Source organism: Aethalodelphis obliquidens, unplaced genomic scaffold, assembly GCF_003676395.1.
Source record: "Aethalodelphis obliquidens isolate GAN/ISIS:26980383/991018 unplaced genomic scaffold, ASM367639v1 scaffold36, whole genome shotgun sequence".
Lineage (NCBI taxonomy): Eukaryota > Metazoa > Chordata > Mammalia > Artiodactyla > Delphinidae > Aethalodelphis > Aethalodelphis obliquidens.
In genome coordinates this window covers 10387203-10407691 of record NW_020837980.1, presented here as the reverse complement: position 1 = coordinate 10407691, position 20489 = coordinate 10387203, and the positions used below count along the sequence as shown (strand labels likewise).

Genomic DNA, 20489 nt, shown 5'->3' with positions numbered 1-20489 from the left:
TAAAAATTTTGCAATTAACAAAGATCTTAATTATTCCCACCACAAAAAAGAAATGGTAATTACATGATGAAATAGAGGTGTTAGTTAACAGTATGGTGCTATTTCCTATTGCAATATATACATCTATCAAATCAACATGTTGTACACCTTGAAGTTACACAAGGTTACATGTCAATTATATCAATAAATTAATTAAATAAATAAATAATAAATATTTTAAAATTTAAAAAGTCAAACTTGTAAAAAACAGGGAGCAGAATGGTGGTTACCAGGGCTTGGGATGAAGATGGGGTGGGCATTGGCGGGATGTTTTTTAAGGGTACAAACTTGCAAAGAGTAGATAAGTAAGTCTTAGAGCTCTAACGCACAGCATGGTGACTATGGTCAACAATACTGTATTACAAGCTTCAAAGTTGCTAAGAGACTAGATCTTGTTATCACCACAAAAATATAACTGGAAAAATCCCTAAACAACACTCTTATAAATAACCCATTAGTCCAAGAGGAAATAAAACGGAAAATTGTAAAATACTTTGAATTTAATGAAAACAACATCTCAAAATTTGGGGAGCCTCTTAAAGTAGTGTATATAGAAAAATGTGTCACATTCACTTTTTTTTTTTTTTTTTTTTGTGGTACGCAGGCCTCTCACTGTTGTGGCCTCTCCCGTTGCGGAGCACAGGCTCTGGACGCACAGGCTCAGCAGCCATGGCTCACGGGCCCAGCCGCTCCGCGGCATGTGGGATCTTCCCAGACTGGGGCACAAACCCGTGTCCCCTGAATCGGCAGGCGGACTCTCAACCACTGCGCCACCAGGGAAGCCCCACATTCACTTTTATATATTAGAAAAGAAGAAAGGCCTCAAATCAATGATCTAAGCTTCTACCTTAGAAGAAACTAGAAAAATAAGAGCAAATTAAACCAAAACAAGTGTCAGGAAGGAAATATAAAGATAAGAGCAGACTCAAATAGCATTGACAACAGAGGAAAAAACAATAGAGAAAAATCAATAAAACCAAAAGTGGGTTCTTTGAAAAAGTCAATTAATGACATAAACTTCCAGCCAAGCTTATCAAGAAAAGAAGTGAGGAGCCGCAAATTACCGATATCAGGAATTAAAGAGGATACATCACTACAGTTCCCACAGATATTACAAAGATAAATAAGGAGCTAGTATTAATAACTTTATAGCAATAAACCACAAATCAGAAAAAACAAATTACTTAGACACAAACTACCAATGCTTACACAAGAAGAAAAAGATAACCTGAACAGCCCCATATCTATTAATAAATTCAATAAAATCAATTTATAGTTAAAGATATTTGAACAAAGAAAACTCAAGACTCAGATGGCTTCATAGGCAAATTCTATCACACATTTATGGAAAAAAATAGCATCAATTTTAGACAAACTTCTGGAAAATAAAAAAGGAGGGAACATTTTGTTTAACATTTGAAAATTTGGTTTTAACATTTGAAAATCAATAAGTGTAATTCACCATATCAGCAAACTGAAGAAGAAAATTCATCTGATCATCTCAGTAGATGGAGAGTAAGCACTTGATAATATTCAGAGCATGTTGGAAAAACTCACAGATAACATCATACTTAATAGTGAATGCCTTCCCCCTGAGGTCTGGAACAGGCTAGAATATCCACCCTTATCACTCTACATTATATTTACTTAATAATTTAATAAGGTAATAATTAATAAGGCCAATTTAGTAAGGAACAAGAAAAATAAATATAAGCTATTTAGATTCAAAGGAATAAATAAAACTGTCCCCATGTACAATCATAAAATGATTGTCTACAGGAAAACTCCAAAGAAACACAGAAAAATCTACTAGAATCAATACATGGCTGCAGGATGCAAGATCAATGTAAAAAATCAATTATACTTGTATATACTAAAAATCAATTTTCAACAAAGATACCATGTCAATCCAATGCAGAAAAGCTAGTCAACATTGTCCATTGCTGGAGCAATTGGACATCCATATGCAAGCAAATGAATGAATGAATAAATCCTTGACCCCTACCTCACACCATATAAAAACATAACTTGAAATGATCATGTACCTAAATGTAAAGCCAAAAAATGTGAAAATTCTAGAAAATGTTTCTGAGGTTCATCAGGCAAAAATTTCTTAGATAGAACACAGCACAAACCAAAAAAGAAAAAAAAAGAATTAGACTTCATCAAAATTAAACACTTCTTTTCCTCAAAAGATAATGTTTAAGGAACACAAAATAAGCCACAGACTGAGGGGAAATATTTGCAAAATACATATTTTTTAAAAAAACCTGACATCTAGAATTTATAGCTCTCACAACTCAATTGACAGCTGCTGAGCACTAGGAACTGAAACTTGGCAGCCTTCCTCGAATGGAGTAGGCACGGAGGAAATTACCTGCTAAAGAATCCTGGCAAGCTGTATGGGAGTCTTGGCCGGTTTGGCACCCTTGCTGCAGAAGACCATCTTCTACTGTGTGGAACCCATTCCAACAGCGACACCATGTGGCAGTGAGAAGCAAATGCAAACCAAAGAGGTTCTAGAAGCTGATTGAATATCTGGGGGACTGTGTCAAGCCCCTAGAATTGACGATGACATCAAAGACTGGAGATTATGGATTTCTGCTAATTATTCAGATGTGTATTCCAATTAAAAAATTAATTGGAAAATAAAAGTTACAATTGTACCTTGAGTCTGCGAAGCATTTCATATTAGATGTTACCATAAGTGGCATAACTATGGTAAGTTGATACTTGAACTATACCTCTACAATTTAAACTTATGAGAACTTGTATTAGTTTTCCATTGCTACCATAACAAATGATCACAAACCGAGTGACTTAAGTTTATCTTACAGTTCCACAGGTCATAAGTCTGACGTGGGTCTCACCAGGATAAAACCAAGCTGTTGGCTTCAGCCCTGTTCCTTTCTAGAGGCTCGAGGGGAGAATCCGTTTCCTCACCCATTTAAGTTGTTGGCAAAATTCAGTTCCTTGCAGTTGTAGAACTGAGAACCCCATTTCCTTGCTGGCTGTCAGCATCCAGATGCCACCCACATTCCTTGGTTTGTAGCTCCCTTCTTCCTTCTTGAAAGCCAGCAGGTTGAGTTCACCTCTCATCGAATCTCCCTGACCTACTCGTCTACCCCTCCTTTCCACTTTCAAGGATTCAACTGATTAGATTCGAGGACCCTCGAAGAAAACCTTGGATAATTTCCCCATCTCAAGGTCTTTAGCTTTGATCCTAACTTCAAAGTCACTTTTGTCATGTAAGGTAATAGATTCCCAGGCCCTGGAGACTCAGCTTTGCAGAGGGTGGCAGGAGGGCCATTATTCTGCCTACTATAAATATGTATTTTTTAAAGTTAAAAAGTCTAATCTTAAAAATGTCTTGACATTTCTACTGGAGAAAAGTCAAAACTTTTTAGGATAGGATTTACCCAATCCTTCCCAATATTTCCTTCAGCCTGGTTCCTTATTCCCCTCCATTCAGCCTATACTAGATTTAACTTGAGGTCAACAAAGGGTTTTTGATAAACCTCCTGAAGTAGCGTGCAAAATTTTACATGTATGCTTATTCTTCTGGAGACAAGGTACAGAGCTTAGATCAGATTCTCAAAGTACTCGTTGAAAGACCCTCCCCCTGAAAAAAGAAAAAGCTACAAAAGTGCTTGACAATAAATATGTTGCTTTCGCATAACGTACATTTTCATGCTTCCACGTTTTTCTGCATCTCGTTCAGTGCGGCTGGGGGCTATCGTGGGAAGACTGTGAATCTCTCAGGCGTCTGACTCAAGCTAAAGCTGGTCAAGTGGTGATGGCATTTATCTAATAACAAATAATGAAGGTAGCAAGTCTGATGGGGAGCCACCAAGACGAAAGCAATTCAGGACAAGTTGGATGAACCTGCAAGACAGCCAAAAACTCGAGGGGAGGTCATCTTAACTCAGGAAATCTAAGGAAGGAAAGTCATACTATCTATAATAAAATTACAAGTTTGGATATGATCAAAGTTGCCATAAGCTACATGGATGGACAGCAAAATCAGGGGAAGTTTTGTCACATATGGCAGATTATCTATCAATAAGAAGTCAACCCCATAGAACAGAAATCCTATTTTCACAGGAAAGTGTGAACTTAAATAAAAAGGTTTTATTCATAACAGGCAAAAATGTCCAAATGGGGATGCATCTAGAAAGTATTATACTAAGTAAAATTTACGAAGCACAAGATCCTATTTACATGGAAGGGGAAGTGAACTGACTGCAAAAGGGAACAGGGTGTGCTCTTCGGGGGACGAAATGTTCTTTATCTTGGTTACGCAACTGAACCTATTTGTCAAAACTTGTACACTTACATTTTATTGAATGTAAATTATACCTCATTAGCATACTTTAATATGTAAGAAGGATACATACTAGGTTATTAACATGGATTGGGAGGGATGATATGGGGGAAGAGAAAGCTAGGTGTAAAGGTAAAAAATAAAACTTTTTAAAAATTATGTACATGATCCAATTTATGCATTTATGAAAAATTATATGTGTGTGCATGAAGAAGCCTGTCAGCTATCTGACGCTGCAATATTGAAATCCAACACTTGCATCCTTGGCATGTTCAAATTTAGGGGTAGATCAGGTGATGGAAGCCAGATGGTGATGGATTACAGCAGAGTAGGAGGTGGAGGAAGTGGAACAGTGAGTCTAGCAAACTAACAAAGTATTGGTTAAATTGTGTAGTTCAGCTTTGGAGCAGTAATAAAGAATGAGAGAAACTATGAGGTGTGCTGTTAGATCCCATAACTGGCCTCAATATTTCCAAAAGATTAAGTCCCAGCACGTCTAAAATGATGTTTCTGAGGGAATCCACATACAGGGAACAGCAGCAATTCTTGGGGCATCAGGTAACATCAGCTTTTCTGGAAGGAGCCAATCTTGGCATGGGCTGACTGTACTTCACAGGTAACCCACACTGAGCAAACGGCCTGGGTCTGCAGACAGCAAGCCTGAGTTCTGTAACTCTGGCTTTTCTAGAAATCAGCCTGTGTCTCTGTTTAGTATCCAAATATTCAGACCAAAATGGAGATAACGTCACCCAGCTAGTTTTATGTTTTAAGAATTAGTAACAACGCATATGCACAGGATGTGGCACAAAACAGGTACTCAATTAGTGATAATTACATTATGAATCCCCTGCCAAGAAAGGACTCAGAAACATACTCAGGAATCCCAAAATAGCTGCTGGATGGATGGATGGATGGATGAACAAAACTATGAACAAGTCAGTCAATTCCAGGGACCTGCCTATTTTTCTAGACTGAGCTTAAGTATCATTTCCTTGGGGAAGCTACCTTCATCCCAAGCTACACACATATTCTCACTTAATATTGTAGGTTTCCTACCAAAGGCAATGAGAGTAGCGCAATTACATATGTATTTTTTCCCGCAAATTAAGAACAAGGCCTTGCATATAGTATACGCACAACAGATGACTGTTGACTAAAGAAATGAACGGAGATGATCAGATGGAAAGTGATTTCTGACCACTGACAGTACTACATCAAAGAGGCAAAAAAAGAGATTTAGGAATATTCCAGTTTATAAATTTTTTATTTAAAAAATAAAATTATAAACAAAGTACAGAAAAATATTGACACCTGTGATAACAAGGAAATGACTCCTAATCTTTAGGGCAGTTGTTATCCTGGAAGAGCAAAATCATGAGTTTTATAAAGAAATTTTGTTGTGCAAAGGAGGAATGTACTTTTAAAGGTTCACTTGTAATAGGTATTTGGCATTGACAAAAAAAGTATTTCTATCCATATATTCAACATTCTGCAGCATATTTACATTCAAGTTACATTTCCAAACTCTATGCCAAATACGGTCTAACTCACCATCAAAAATCCCTAAGATATTACTAAAATTCTGTTTATTTGGTGGGAGTGAAGTATGACTTTATTAGAAAATAATTTTATGTTCCTTCTAGATCAATTATATTTTAACTACTTCAACAAAATTCACTGGCCTTTTCTTCCCAGTTGAAGCCAAGCCTCTTCCAGACAAATTAAACACAAATTGAAACTTGGCTAGAAACGAAGTTATATAGTAATGTTTTTCCTCCTTCCTTATTTAAACTTCCAATGGAAGGACACTGGCTCTGATTAATTACTTTTCTTTTCCAGTAGTTAGGACATATTATGGATACCAGTTGCAGAATTTTAACTTCTTTTTCAAAGATGGCTGAAGCAATTTTCCCTTTCAGTTGTTACCAAATTCCTCATCAAAATAACATACTAAGAAACCCACGTAGTTTTCTGAAAACTTTTCTCCATTTTCCCCATACATTCCTTGAATCAGATGACTTACTCATTAACAATTTGTTCATTTCTTGCTTAGTTTCTCTAAATTACACTAGGAGAGCTATCCTAATTTCCTTATAATCTTACCATTTCATTTTCTAAATTATGATTTTATTAAAATCAACATAAATTATACATAGCTTCCCTCTTTACTACAGTTCTCAGAGAAGTTTATCTGAACTTCCTGGGGGGGAGGTGCGGTCAAGGCTCCACTGGGCCTGTCCGTCTAGGCTGGCCAAACTAAAATGTCAAGATTTGAACATTCTCAGGCCTCCAAGTGATCCCAGACAAATCGAATATACTCATAATGTATCAATTCTTCCTCAATTCTCTCAAGTCCATTTTTTACATCTAGTAAGATAAATGAATGACAAAACAAAAGAGACCCATGAATGTCATTTAGTGAAGCTCATTCTTTCTAACTGACTTCAGGTTGTAACTTCTCCTCCAGTACATGAGGGCTGGCAGGTGGCAGCAGGTTGCTGAGTTGACACCACTTCTAATTCAGATTCACGAACAAAAACCACTGCATCACCACTTACGTTTATAAGACACTGTGCCTATAAGAACAACAGGACATGTTCAGTCACAAACTCAACAACACGCTCATACGCTTCTGGCTACCCTGGGGGCAGTGCCGTAGAGCTGAAGAAGCGTACAACCCAAGAGAAAAATGAGCAAAGGATAAGAAGGCAATTCACAGGAAACAAACAAACTCATTAATACAGTTATTTAATTTTTAAAGGGATTTTTAACAATTGTAAGTGAGTTATTAAAAAACTGATAAAAGAAATTTATTCTAAGATTTAACCTAAGCAACATTCCCTTGTCCCCATTAACAGAATTATATTACTTATTAGAAATAAACAGTGTGGCCCCATCATGATGTACTCTTCACCAGCAGGGCGATTAGAACTGGACAGCATCACATTCCAAACCAGAGGGCGTCTTTTAACTGTCCTCCGTTAGCCATCACTGGATCCCAACGACCCACCAAGAAGGTGGAGGAAACAGTAATTTAGGAGCAAAACTTCCAGAGGTATTTAAGAATAATAACTAGTCACTGGGGATATGAAAACAGCATCTGACCTATGCAGGACCATGGTTACCAACATATTCATTAAAACATGTTTTAAGCCTCTAGAGTCAAAGAGCTTTGAAGAGCAATTCTCTTTTTCGGGGGAAGGTGGGAGGTGAAAAGGCCATGGGATACATTCACAGGTTCCCGCCATCAGAGGTTTTTAACCCCATCTCACCTGGTTTTTATTTGGATTCTCCATGAAGACACACTGTTTCATTATGTAGGAGACAACAGCATTCCCTCCCAGTGCAGCCACGTGAGCTCTCACCATCGCAAACACTTCAGCAATAAAAGCATGGAGAAAACCACTGACACCTCCTTCCTAAATGATGACGCGCAAAAAACCAAACTGGATACATGTGTAAACTAATGTACATAAAACATCAAAGAATACATATTAAAACATCTTAAGTGATCTTAATATAACGGACGATCATTTTAATTCCCTCCATAATGGGGATTTGTTGCATGAATGAACAAACAAACCTTTACTGAGCACATGTCTACGACAGGGATTACTATCTTCATTTTACAGATGATGAAACTGAAGCTCAGAGAATCTGTGATGTGCCCATGACGAGCCAGGACCACAGAGCTAGTGGACAGATGGCAGAGCAAGAGTTCTAACTGTCCCTCCATCTTCAGCACCTCCCTCTATCAAGTCGTTCCCATCATCATTCAAATAAATTGATGGTAAATAAAAACAATGAGACTTCTCTGCTATCCATATCTCCTATTCTGAAAATGAACCAGGTTCCAGTCGCACTTGTCTTTTTCAGTTTCTCAAAGGTGTGACATCTTTTCCTGCCTCGGGGTCATTGCACATGAAGGTTCCACACCCAATTTTCCACCAGGGTAACTTTTACTCAATTCTTCAGGTCCTGGTTTACATGTGACTTCCTCAGAGAAACCTTCCTTATCAGATCTAAATTAAGTTCTCCCATTATATTCTCTGACAGGCCCTGTTTTATTTCTTTACATGACTTACTATTACTAGGAGTTACCTGTTAATCACATGATTATTTATTTACTGTCCACCATGCCCGAGTTCCACTAGACTAAATCCCATCAGGTCGGGAACTGACTCTGCTGTGCTCACAACTACATACGCTAACACCTACTTCAACAGATGCACGTACTAAGTGGTCCGTACATATTAGTTAGGGAATTAAATCCAATAGTTTGGGGAACTTTTTCAGTGTTCAAAAACAAACAAAACAGAAACCAAAGGCTAAATGAGAGCTTAAAATGCTTCTCAACCTAAGTTTTCCACAAATTTTACTGGATGTTATTTATAGTCTAGGAAGAAATTTCCAACTTCAAACTGGAGGTTAAGGACAAAATTCAATACACTGTTAGAAGAACCATTCGTCCAGGTCACATCTTTCTGAAAAGTCACAGGATGCTACATAAAGTTTTGTACAGGTATCTCTCTTTGTAATTAAGGAATTAAGTTGAGTTGTGTCAGCCTGCCTCTGACTCAATCATCACCCGGGACAGCTTTTTCTTTTACTTTTATCAGTTTCCCTCCTCCATCTCAAATCAAGAAATTCTGATAGCAGAGTAACAGAGACTACAGAGGCGTAATTTTTAAAAGATTATATAATTGTAAGCAAATAATTCACCAAGCAATGAATAAATTTGGGATATTATACCATACAGTTAATATTACAAATCTCTGTTGAAAGGAAATCTACTGTGAAGTAACATTTTGGGGTATGGTTGCTTAAGCAGTAGAGAAGGCACTTAGGAAATAAAATTTTATGGATTCAATAGTACAATATCCATGTGCTAGTAAGAGCAACCGGAAAAGGTCAATTCACCAATCTATGCCAGCTTCTCACACCCAAATTTCTTTGTCAAACTTAATAAAAGTGTCTCCTATTTTAATTCTACACTAAAAGGTTTTTGAGAGCATCTTAAGATAGTTTCTTTCCCATCTCAACACAATTAGAATATGATTTTAAAAGTAATTTATCTTAAAGGAAACATCTATCTAATTAGTTAATCTGTCAGAAGTCACTCCCTCACTTACACAAAAACAACTTATGTTTACTCTGCACCAGGCACTGTGCTAGGTGCAGGAGGGTGAGCATGATATCAAAAATTAATAAGCAAGCTGTTATTTCCAAGAAAGTATAGAAACACTGCTAATGAAGCAATGGGGAAAAAGCATAGTTAAGTCATGTTTATAATGAACACACTTTTTAAAAATACAAACTACCGCTGAAGTAAATTTTGAAGAGTTTATTGGGTTTCACACCTAAATAATTAAAAAATTTCCCCATTCACAGTAATTTGCTTAGCAGTCCTGCTCCAAAACATAAGACAAATAGAAATATAATCTTTTCTTGAGTTTAAATTCCTCTGTAATGCAAAATATAATAGGCTGACTCTGATTCTTAACTTTGACTACATCAAGTAGAAGATTAGAACTGCTGTTACTTAAAAAAAAAATTAAAGTTTAATGATACCCAGCCAGTGTGAGGTAAGAACTTGAACATTTTTACACACTGACGGCGAGAGGGGAAAAAAACAAGCGGCCTCAGTTTTTTTCAGAGGAAGAAAACGATAGAGCTAAATGACATAAACAATCCCCAAGACATCTCTCCATGATACAGTCCCTTACTATTTCTAAATGTAAACCCTTAAAAATTGCTATTTAAATATATCTCAGGCAAATACCTACTGAGAAGACTAAGCTGTTCTTTCAGGGCTGTTTTAAACCTCTAATCAAACGCGGATACATTTATTTGTTTTAGTTACCACATGATAAGGACCTGGAGTTTCTAATAACAAATGGGATTAAACACAACACAACTCTTATGATAATACTAGCTGCTAGAGACAATCCAGACAGGTTATGAAAAAAAGTGTGTGTATGTGTGTGTGTGTGTTACTTCTGGCAAATAAACAACCAATTTGAAACTTGTTTGGTTTTGATACTAATATCTTCAACCACAGAAAACGCACAAAAACAATTAAATAACAACTATAAAATTACCTCACGAAGAGAAGTGGTTTCCCGAATAAAAAACATGTTAATTATCCCAAGATATTTCGTTATTTTTGCTCCAGGAATGAAGGAAAGAGGTGTCATCTTAACCACGCCAACTGTAGAATTTGCACAAGGTGGAGAAGAACGATTCCGGAAATTTCCTTCACCCACTGGACTTGCTTTTTCGACTGTCACAGCTAAAATTGGAGAAAGAAGAGAAAGCATCAAGATCATATGCTGGTGACTCAATTATTCCCTAAGGTTTCCAAATAAGTGGTGACAACATTCAGCTGTCTGTGAGGCTAAGCCATGTCATGAAAGAAAAGAAATTATCATGCACTGCATGCAATTAAAAATAGAGAGAGAAAGGAAAACATAAGAGGAAATGCTGGAATGGAATCTTTTGGAAGAAAAATGGCATTCCTGCAAAAGAAAATGTTGATGAGGTGGAGCTACACACACAATGATCGTTATAAAGTGAAGAAAAAGCGGTAGAGCATTAAAAATTATCTGCTGTAGGAACAAATTATTACAAGGAGAGTGTGAAAGTTGTTACATTTCCCAGTGCAGCTTTTTCCATCTTTTTTTCAGACGACTTCATCATTGTCAACTTGTAGATAAACCATATCTTAACTAGTTGTAGTAGGTTTCTTTTCCAAACCTTCTCGATCAAACTCATAATAATTTAAAAAATTCAACAAATGACCTTGGCTGTCTAAAAGTTGTTTGTTCATGAAATAACAAATAATAGCTACCACTTATCCAATAACTACTATAAACCAGACATATATACATATATATACACACACACACATATATGTATATATATAATCCTTACAACAACCCAGCAACGTAGGTGTTATCTCCATTTTACACGTGAGGAAACTGAGGCTCACAAAACTTAAATAACTTGCCCAAGGTCACACAGCTATTAAAATGGCACTACTAGGATTCAAAACCATATCTGGCTGGTTCCATATCTTGTGATCTTCTCCCTAAAACACAGTTCCTTCCCTTTAATGTAAAATCTTTCACTCAAATACCTCAAAGTCTACCAAAACACATGGAGTATAGATAAAGAACATGTAAGTACTGATCCTGAGTCTAGCAGTGAGATAAGAGTTGACCACTTTCTCTCTGGAAATACCTCATTCTTTTATCACTCTGGATATCGCTCTTAGTAAACTGACAAATACCGTACACTACCTAGTACCTTGGGTCCTGGAAGAGTGTCTCTTCAATAAGAGAGCTCATCATTTCCTTACACTAGATGATATAATATCTATATACTTTCAAGAATACCTTCACAAAAATAAAATACTAAAAACACAACCCTACAGTTAAAGTTAAAAAAATCTAAAGGCCCTTCAATAGCTTTTGCTAAATGACCTTTAGAGTCTGCAGCTTTCACACTCCAATACATGATTGATTGGCAATGTTATTACTGAGTAGTCAGGTCTAGCCTTCACCACTGGGAAATCAAGGATATGCTTCTCAGATTGTAACATGGTAGAAACATCCGCCTACTTGTCTTAATTGATCCACGCCTTATGGTCTGAGCTTTCAGTTTAATGAGCTCTATCCAGCTGCTGCATCTGTCTGCAAAGGAACTGTAATCAACTGACGTTGCTGAAAACACAGACAGAAAACAAAAGAAAAAACAAAGAAAAAATATGGATGACGTCTCTTACTCGTCATAACACTCCTTCCGATGACGTAATTTAACCGTAACTTAGGGGAAAAAGTGGTCCTTTTCAAGTCAGGTAAGAGAGATAGTAAAGAGTCAAGCTTTAAGACACTGATTTGTCCAAAACCAAGTTCTTGGCTGGCTGAGCATCTTTGGTGATGTCACAGCTGTGTGGTCTCTTAGGGGGAATGGAAGCGGGTCTAACAGAGAGATCAGGGAAAGGACCATACGCTGTGTTTTAACTAACTTCATTTCCCATTCTTTTTACTTCACACTGTTTTAGCTGTTTATATTCAGGGCTTTAATTTACAATCAGAACTTTGTGAATAATTCCTTGCCCTAATTTTACCCTGAAATCAAAAATAAAAATAATGAGAATCAAACGGTGAAGAATACATGAAAAAAAATCACTAGTTAACTTATCTTTTATTAAAATACCTTCTTTCTACCAATAGTAACAAGAAAGCCAAAGGGTCATTTTTGTCAATATTCTATTTCCATGTCTGATTTTGGCGACAAAGCTTCTGATAACATGGGGTGAGGGGCAAGTGTGAGCCTAACAAGTTCTCATTTTAAAAAGAATAACTTTTACTAATGCTGAGCTAAAAAACAATGTTAAAAAGCTAAAGCTTTAGTTTTAGAAAGTGGGACACTATTAAAATGCTAAAAATGTAAATATTTGTTTAATTACTATTTTGTAAGACACATTCTAACTACAATAAAGCCACATTTTGGTGTCTATTCCATCGTCCAGTGCATTTCTCTGATGTCTGTACGCTCATGAATCACCACACTAGAATTTCACACCTTTGGAGACTATTTGCTTGATTAGACAAACTCACCTCTCTGTGCAGCTGGTATACCTGAGTTAGAACTTGCACTCTCCAGGTGTTCTAATAAGACAATATGAACAACATTAGCTTGGGTGCTAAGTATAAGCAAGTATCTCTTCTTTGCTCTTGGTTAATACTCTCTAAAAGCCAGACGAATAGGAGGGAATCTTTATGGCTTCATTATAAAAGTAAACCAAATAGAAGTATTTAGGTTTAAAACACAGTTTCTATTGATATATGAAAACTAGCTTCATTAATAAATACCATGCCAAGAAAGATTACTTGTTAGTATAACACAAAAAAGGTTTCAGAAACTCTACACACAAAATATCAACACAGTAACAAATGTTAGTGGGATGGAAGCGGGATGTGAGAAAACTGAACAGAGAAAAGGGTCAACCTACTGGGAAGAAAATCTGAAATGAAAAACAGAAGGGAAATGTTTGTGGCGGAAGAGCCAGTAAGATTAAAAATTACAGACAAGGCAATGACCTATTTCTCACAGATAAACACAAACCTCAGCCCGACCTGCCCCCTCACCACCAACCCCTTCATTCAAGGCCTTTGCTTTCAGCAGCTCCTTCTGGAGCTATCAAGACTTTGTGGAACTAAAAGGTGACCGCTCTCCACGGAAATAACTAGGAATTCCAAACTAGAATCCCCTTTACAGTAGGCTCATGAAAGCAGCATCCTGCATTCTCCCTGATAGTTTGTATTTTTACTATAGATATTTAAGTCATTGTACAAATTTAAACAGTACTATAAAAGAAAGAAAACTTCATAATCCATTTCTAATGTTCAGGCTCTATCCACAATGGCATTATTTGAATTTTTGTTTCAAAGAATTTCAGACCTGAGAATATAGTGTGGCCAAGATAGAAATAACACATAAAGACACTAAGAATAATTTGGGTCAGCCAGTCTTTTTTTAAATTATAAACTAAGTAAATATATGTATTTTTGTCTCTGCTTAATGTGTTGACCTTCTGGTAATATTCTTAAATTAGCAAAAGTTATACTTTTCAAAAACTGGATTTATAGAATGTTTCTGTTGATTGGGTGCAATGGAAGTATCTCCCGCACCCACCCCACCCCCCAGTTTTTAAGGCAATGACCACAAGCTATACTGGAGAGTGTACAGTGGCTGACAATCCTCTTACAATACAGAACTGTCCGATAAAAGGGATCACTAGGTGAGGTCCATACAATGGCTATGAGGAGCGCACGCTGGACGCGCCCTGACCATCATGCCCTCAGACTGTAGTTCTAGAGGGAGTATCCTCCTGATTCAGCATCCTGAGGGGCAATGGAAGCCCAGGAAGCGATGGGACCTACAGGAGGAAGACCAGAACAGAACTGACATTCAGAGGCTTACCAGATCTCTAGGGACAGCTCAGCCTGGAAACAGACCCAGTGCAGAAGCTGGGACAGTAAATAGCCCACCCCAGGCTCATACATCCCAGGAGGGTCCCAGAGCTCTCGTATGTCCTGTGCAGTATATATAGCCTCGGTAAGTATAGACACAGAAAATATAGTCGGCATTAGGTATTCTGTTAAAGTTTTTAAAATGTGCGGATGGGAAGGAAACTAAAAGAAAAAGTGAAAATTACTAAAATTGTCTTCTATACCTTGATATTATCTTGGTAATACGGAATTCTCTAGTAGCAACTGTATATAATTTAATGGCAAATACCCATGAAAAGAGCTTAAACATGTAGACGGTATCTGTTCCCATCTCTAAATATGCCAGGTGGAAAAAAACAAAGGTATACAATGATCTGTAGAATATTTGTGTTTTAAAAAAAGGATAGAGTATCCTTGTAAAGACAGACAATAACCTGTTAAAGAGTATCTTCCTCTTGTGAAGGAAAACGAAGGGAGAAGGAAGCTTTATTTTGGACAATGTGATTTTTTTTGTAGTATTTGAATTTTTCACCATGTACACTTAGTACACTTACTACTTTTCCAAAAAAAATTTTACGAAAGGTAGGGAAGAGGAGAAACAAGTGAGGGAAAATATTTATTCCCTGCCCTCAAATATGAATGTGTTTGAATTAAAATTTTAGAAGAACAAAACTTTTAAATTAGAGACATGGCTGAGCGACAAGATTTTTGACCTCACTGACGGAGAGCAGGTTCATCTCCTAACATGCTTGCCAGGATGCTCATGTTTTCTCTCAGAGAAAAGGCCCAAGAGGAGCTGGTCCTGGCAGCAGCTGGACGTCAGCACCTCGGACTGGTCTGAACACCTCAAATATCTAATGACCTCAGACTCTCGGTCACTCTGCTCCTTCCAATTACAGTTTGGCTTCCCAGGTAATAACAGGCTTTTCACAAGAGAAGGAACTGCAGATATTAGCTGTCTGGCTCACTGACAAAGCAGTAATTCTGCTTAAGAATAAATAAATACGTATGCAATCTCTAAGCCAATACTTAAAAAGACAACATATTTCATACTCAGGGGTAAATATCTTATTAAAAGTCCTTCGGGCTTTGTTGAGGAGCTGGCACCCAGTTCTGGCTATTTGCACATCTCTGGGGAAGAGTTTGACACAAATACTTCGTATGAGAGGCCCCACTGTAGCTGCAAAGACAGTCTACATCAAGCCACCCAGCAGCCCACTTCTCTTAGCATTTCCTTTCCCATTGAATACAATTTTGCTTTTTTAAGAAGTCACCAGTTACTGATAATCCCGCTATCCCTCAGAAAACAACCCTAGAAAGTTACTGAGGCAAACAGAACATGCAGATTGACTATTTTCTTACTACACTTGAGCAATTTTTAACAGGCCTTAGCGGAGTGGGGAGGGGGATTAACCTAGATTAAAGCAGTTTAGTGGAAATGAGCATATAGATGAAAAACAGAAAAAAAAATGTGGCAAGAATTCCTCCTCCCTCAATTATACACCTGCCAGTGCTTCCGAAGTTTGAGATGCTTCCATTATCCTAAATAACCAATGACAAAGGTATGGGTTAGCTATGATAGAGTTTTACACTGACTACTCTTCTAACAACTTACTTTCTACCATTAAAATTTACAGATCACCTTTGCTTTGAATAACTAAAAAGTATTTGAGATAATCTTTTCCAGTCACCCTAAGAAAATTACAAAATTTGAAAAACCTCCTGCAAATTCTGAAAAGGTTCTCTGGCAGATTAAAATATATGCAATCTGGAGTCTCTAAACTGTATGTTTTATTTTCCTGTTTAACCATTCTTAGTTTTAAATTATTATGATCAAAATTTGGTTTTATGTCCCTTTAAGCACTTCCATCAATCTATAATGCATTGATCAGCTATGTCTTATAACTATAAAATCTGGCTTAATGACTGAGTTAAACAAATGATGTACATAAACATTCAGTATAAATCTGGTCCATAATGGTCTTTAAATACTGGTGGATTGGGCTTCCCTGGTGGCGCCGTAGTTGAGAGTCCGCCTGCCGATGCAGGGGACACGGGTTCGTGCCACGGTCCGGGAGGATCCCACATGCCGCGGCGGAGCGGCTAGGCCCGTGAGCCATGGCCGCTGAGCCTGCGCGTCCGGAGCCTGTGCTCCGCAATGGGATAGGCCACAACAGTGAGAGGCCTGTGTACCGCAAAAATACTGGTGGATTGATAATGAAATTGCCATATTATAGTTAAAAATTACTAAGGCATACAGAAAGACACAAATTGCTTTGATCTGGATATTTCACTAGTAAAAAAAAAAAAATTCAACTACGTAGCTACACAGGTAATACATACAGTAGATGACAAAAGACATTAGCTGCCCTATTTGAGTCATTAAAGCTTCCAACCCCGGGTGTGCAACATTCTAACTCACTTGCTTTTCTTCTTCAATCCCCATCATTCACTCTTCCTCTCACTCCCATCCTTTGTATCCTTTTTTCCAAATAATCCTTGTTTTGGGTCAATAACCCAATTCAATTTTCTTTGCTTTTCACTCCCTCTTCCTCTGACTCTGGATTTCACTGCCCTCAAGCTCTTGGAAAAGCTAAGATTCCTTATCTCTACTTCTCCATCAACTCTTTCTCTCCTTCCCACTTCTTGGATGAGGTTTTCACATTTTCCACTCTTTAGTTTCTGTTTTCCTCTCATTCTCCTTCCCCTCAGCATTTTTCTCCTTTCAGGAGCCCTCACTCACTGCTGTGGCCACGGATAACATGAAGAACTTTAGCATTTTTCATAGTTGCTACCATTTGGTCACAATGATAAAATATATCTTAAAAAAATAAGAGAGAAAACAGACATGGAATGAACTCTTAATACATAAAAACATTTTTAGTTAGCATAAAGAATTATATATACTTGTAAGAATTCAGAACCATTAGTTGGCAGGAAGAAGGAAAAGCTAACTTTTGTAGGTCTTATAGATTTATATTTCTAATTACAAGTTAAAATAATGTGAGGCAAGTCATTTAAGTTTAAAAAATTAAACTATCTTTTAAAATCAAATTTGGTTTAACAAAAAGTAATTCTGATAGCCGACCATAAAAATAAAGAAAAAAGCTTCAAATGTGGATACCTAATTATGGAGTATAATATATTGAGGGTGTAAGCAAACTTGTTTTCTTTTTTACTGAAATCCAGAATTTGACCTATATTTGTCTTATTCATCAGCAACTGCTCAGTGAAAAAAGAACTTCTCCCAGGCTATAGCTAATGCCACTGAACATGAGGATACCACCCCAGCATAAAGCAAAATGGACACAGAAACACGGGTGATATAAAAAACTTTTCCTCTATACAGTTTTATCCAATAGTATATAAACACTAAAACTGACTTAATTAAACCCTTTTATAGCCTTAAACTCTCCGAATTTTAATGAAAGCAATTATCCTATTATAGATTAGGTTTATAAAGTATTTGAGATCTATTTATAGTGGTATATAATTCAAACACTTTTGTCTAATATAAGTTCTTAAGTCCCTCAATATGGTTTCAAATATCTCAAGATTCAGGTCTTTAGACATGTATCTAAAGTAACATGCCAACCTTTTATAAAAATTACATGCATAAAATTTTTAAGATTAATTACAGTTCATGAGAAATATCTTGATTTTTAAAAAATTTTCACCCAGATTACATTCACTCAGATTCCCTATTTTTACTATATTTGCTCCATCTTTTTTCATTTTCATTTCATAAAAATATATATCATTTTTAAAGCCTCTTAAAAAACCATTCCAGAGTGAAGTGACAGATATTCAGAAAGCTGACATGTAGATATTAATGAGGAGGAAAAAACATTATGAAAGTGGTATAAAAAATTTGCTATAGTCATCTTTTTTCTTAACACAGTTTCATTAAAAAAAGGAATTTATAGTGATGCCACATCATCTCTGTTCCTCATAGTATTCATCAAAGAATTTTGATGACCTTCACATGATAATGTCCTTTAAGAAATTACTTAGGCTCAGCATGTTTTAATATTTCAAATCGGAAAAATCATGGTAACTATCAAGGTAACACCAAATCAACCACAAATTTGAGACATACATCAAACTATTCTGTTACCTTGAGAAACAAAATATGTAACAAATATAACAAAAGATGGAAGGAAAAAAAATTAAGCATGGATGGACAATTCAGGCCCAAGCTTACTCTACACTGTCAATTAGGAAACATGTTATTGAAGCATCTTTTCTTCACATAATACTCACTCATTTTCAATAACACAAAAAGATAAGGAAAGGTTTATCTACAAGTGAAAAGATGGAAGTGTTAATAAACAGACTGTGCATAGCTCTTGAGACTACTCTGTCAACATAAAAGGAAATAAAAAATTTTAATAAATTATCCCATTTGTGATAAGAACATGAAAAATAAATTAGTATTCAAAGTTTTCAGAATTAAAAAAGATAAATCTCGATCAGCTTAGCTAACTAACCTAACAAAACTATAAAAACTATATATTTATTTACTTATCAGTATTAGTAGTTAACTTTTAAACCTCTTGTGGTTGCAGATAAGAAAGTAGAGAAGTTCTCTGAGCATTTATTCCTCACCCTCACCTTTCTCTCTCCCACCTATTTCCTCTAAACTGCTAAGCTTAACTTTTCCCAGATATTTCTATTCTCTATTCAAAGCCTTCCTTCATGTTACAATGTTCAATTACTACTTTCATGATATAACACTCTATTATTACACTTTTCAGACCTTTTCAAAACCCATCCTATCCTCAAATTTTCCAAAACACTTCGAGATAACTTTTTCTAATATATACATCATAGCCCATGTTCTCCTGGCAAGACATGAGGACGCAAAGACAATACATAAGGATGCAACGTAAACCACAATTTACATGACTTTAAAAAAAGTAAACAGATAAACTTTTTAGTGTTCATTGATGATTTTAAAATGTAACATTCAAGGAAAGGCACAAAGGTTTTATAGTTAAGCACTTAGTATTAAAGTTTTATATATATTAGCATTAGATGTGATGATATTGATCATTATGAAGCTGACAATGGTGGCGATGATGATGACGATAAGGGTGGTATGATCTGATTCAGTGATTTTCAAACTTTTTGAAACGCTTTCTTCCAAGAAAATCATATATAGAAAGCTGATACATAAAGCGTAGTGCATTGAAGCTGCTCTAGTTCAGAAGTAGGGGGTCTAGAGACCTATCTTCTCACCCCACCGGCACCTTGCCTCCTGGAAGGCCATGAGGCACCTCTGAAGAAACTCTATGGTCTGGAGGAACAGAGTTTAAAAATCATTGGTTTAACTGATTTGAAGTTATTTGGAAAATTAATTAACAGAAGCTCAGTGTGACCTCAGGCATAATTTAGCTTTTACGTTTTTAATAATAGGGACATGTTAATAATTGAAGAACCATAAACTATAGAAACTCAAGAAATCAGAGAAATTTAAAGGCTAGAGAGAATCTTAATCCTTTCACATTTTACAAATGAGGAACTAAAAGTGGCTTAATTAGAGGTTACCTGGCCCAAGTTCTCACACTTTATCAGTAGCAGAACTGAGAAGAAAAGCCAGGTCTCTTGGTTTACTACTCTACCTATGGTCCCTCTCCATGCTCCTTAAAATAAATTGCAAATATTTTAGGGACTGTTCAGATATGACTTATTCTACTCAAATTCTTCTTTCCTTGTTTTTAAGTTCAGAGTATCATTTGTACAAAATATACTAATGACTTCAAAAAGCACTAGTTCTCATTACCTTTGAAAATATTTTGAAAGCTATTGCAGAAACTGTAAGTTATCAATATAGATATGGCCAATATACAGAGCTTAAATCTAATCTTCTGCAGAATTCAGTAGCTATTAACAACATGGTAAAGTTGGGCTAACAGGGACCCGAAATCCACAAATAAATATTTGTATAGGTTAGCAATTGATCAAACCATTTCGTCGTTGCTGACTGGGTTTTTGGTTTTGGTTTCCCCCTCGCCACCACTGCTGGGTAAGGATAAATGAAGTGATACCTAAAAGTGGTTTGGAACTAACCCTGTGTTAAATATAAGTTTCTGTAGAAAATATGT

The 20489-nt window shown here is 36.4% G+C and overlaps 1 protein-coding gene across 8 annotated transcripts in view; it reads right to left on the bottom strand.

Moving 5' to 3' along the window:
- Positions 1-5608: 5608 nt before the first annotated feature.
- The window catches only part of C2CD5 (C2 calcium dependent domain containing 5), an 82449-nt gene continuing 67568 nt past the window's right edge, over positions 5609-20489 (bottom strand). The window contains exons 23-27 of one of the 8 annotated variants that reach the window (XM_027129436.1): positions 12988-13038; positions 11986-12087; positions 10465-10655; positions 7636-7782; positions 5609-6939 (exon numbers count right to left, since the gene is read on the bottom strand). In XM_027129436.1, the coding sequence (XP_026985237.1) occupies positions 6808-6939; positions 7636-7782; positions 10465-10655; positions 11986-12087; positions 12988-13038 (623 nt within the window). In that variant the 3' untranslated portion in view covers positions 5609-6807. Of the gene's footprint in view, positions 6940-7611; positions 7827-10464; positions 10656-11985; positions 12088-12987; positions 13039-20489 lie in introns of those variants that run through there. The other 7 variants (XM_027129437.1, XR_003437783.1, XR_003437784.1 and 4 more) reach the window with 7 other exon arrangements.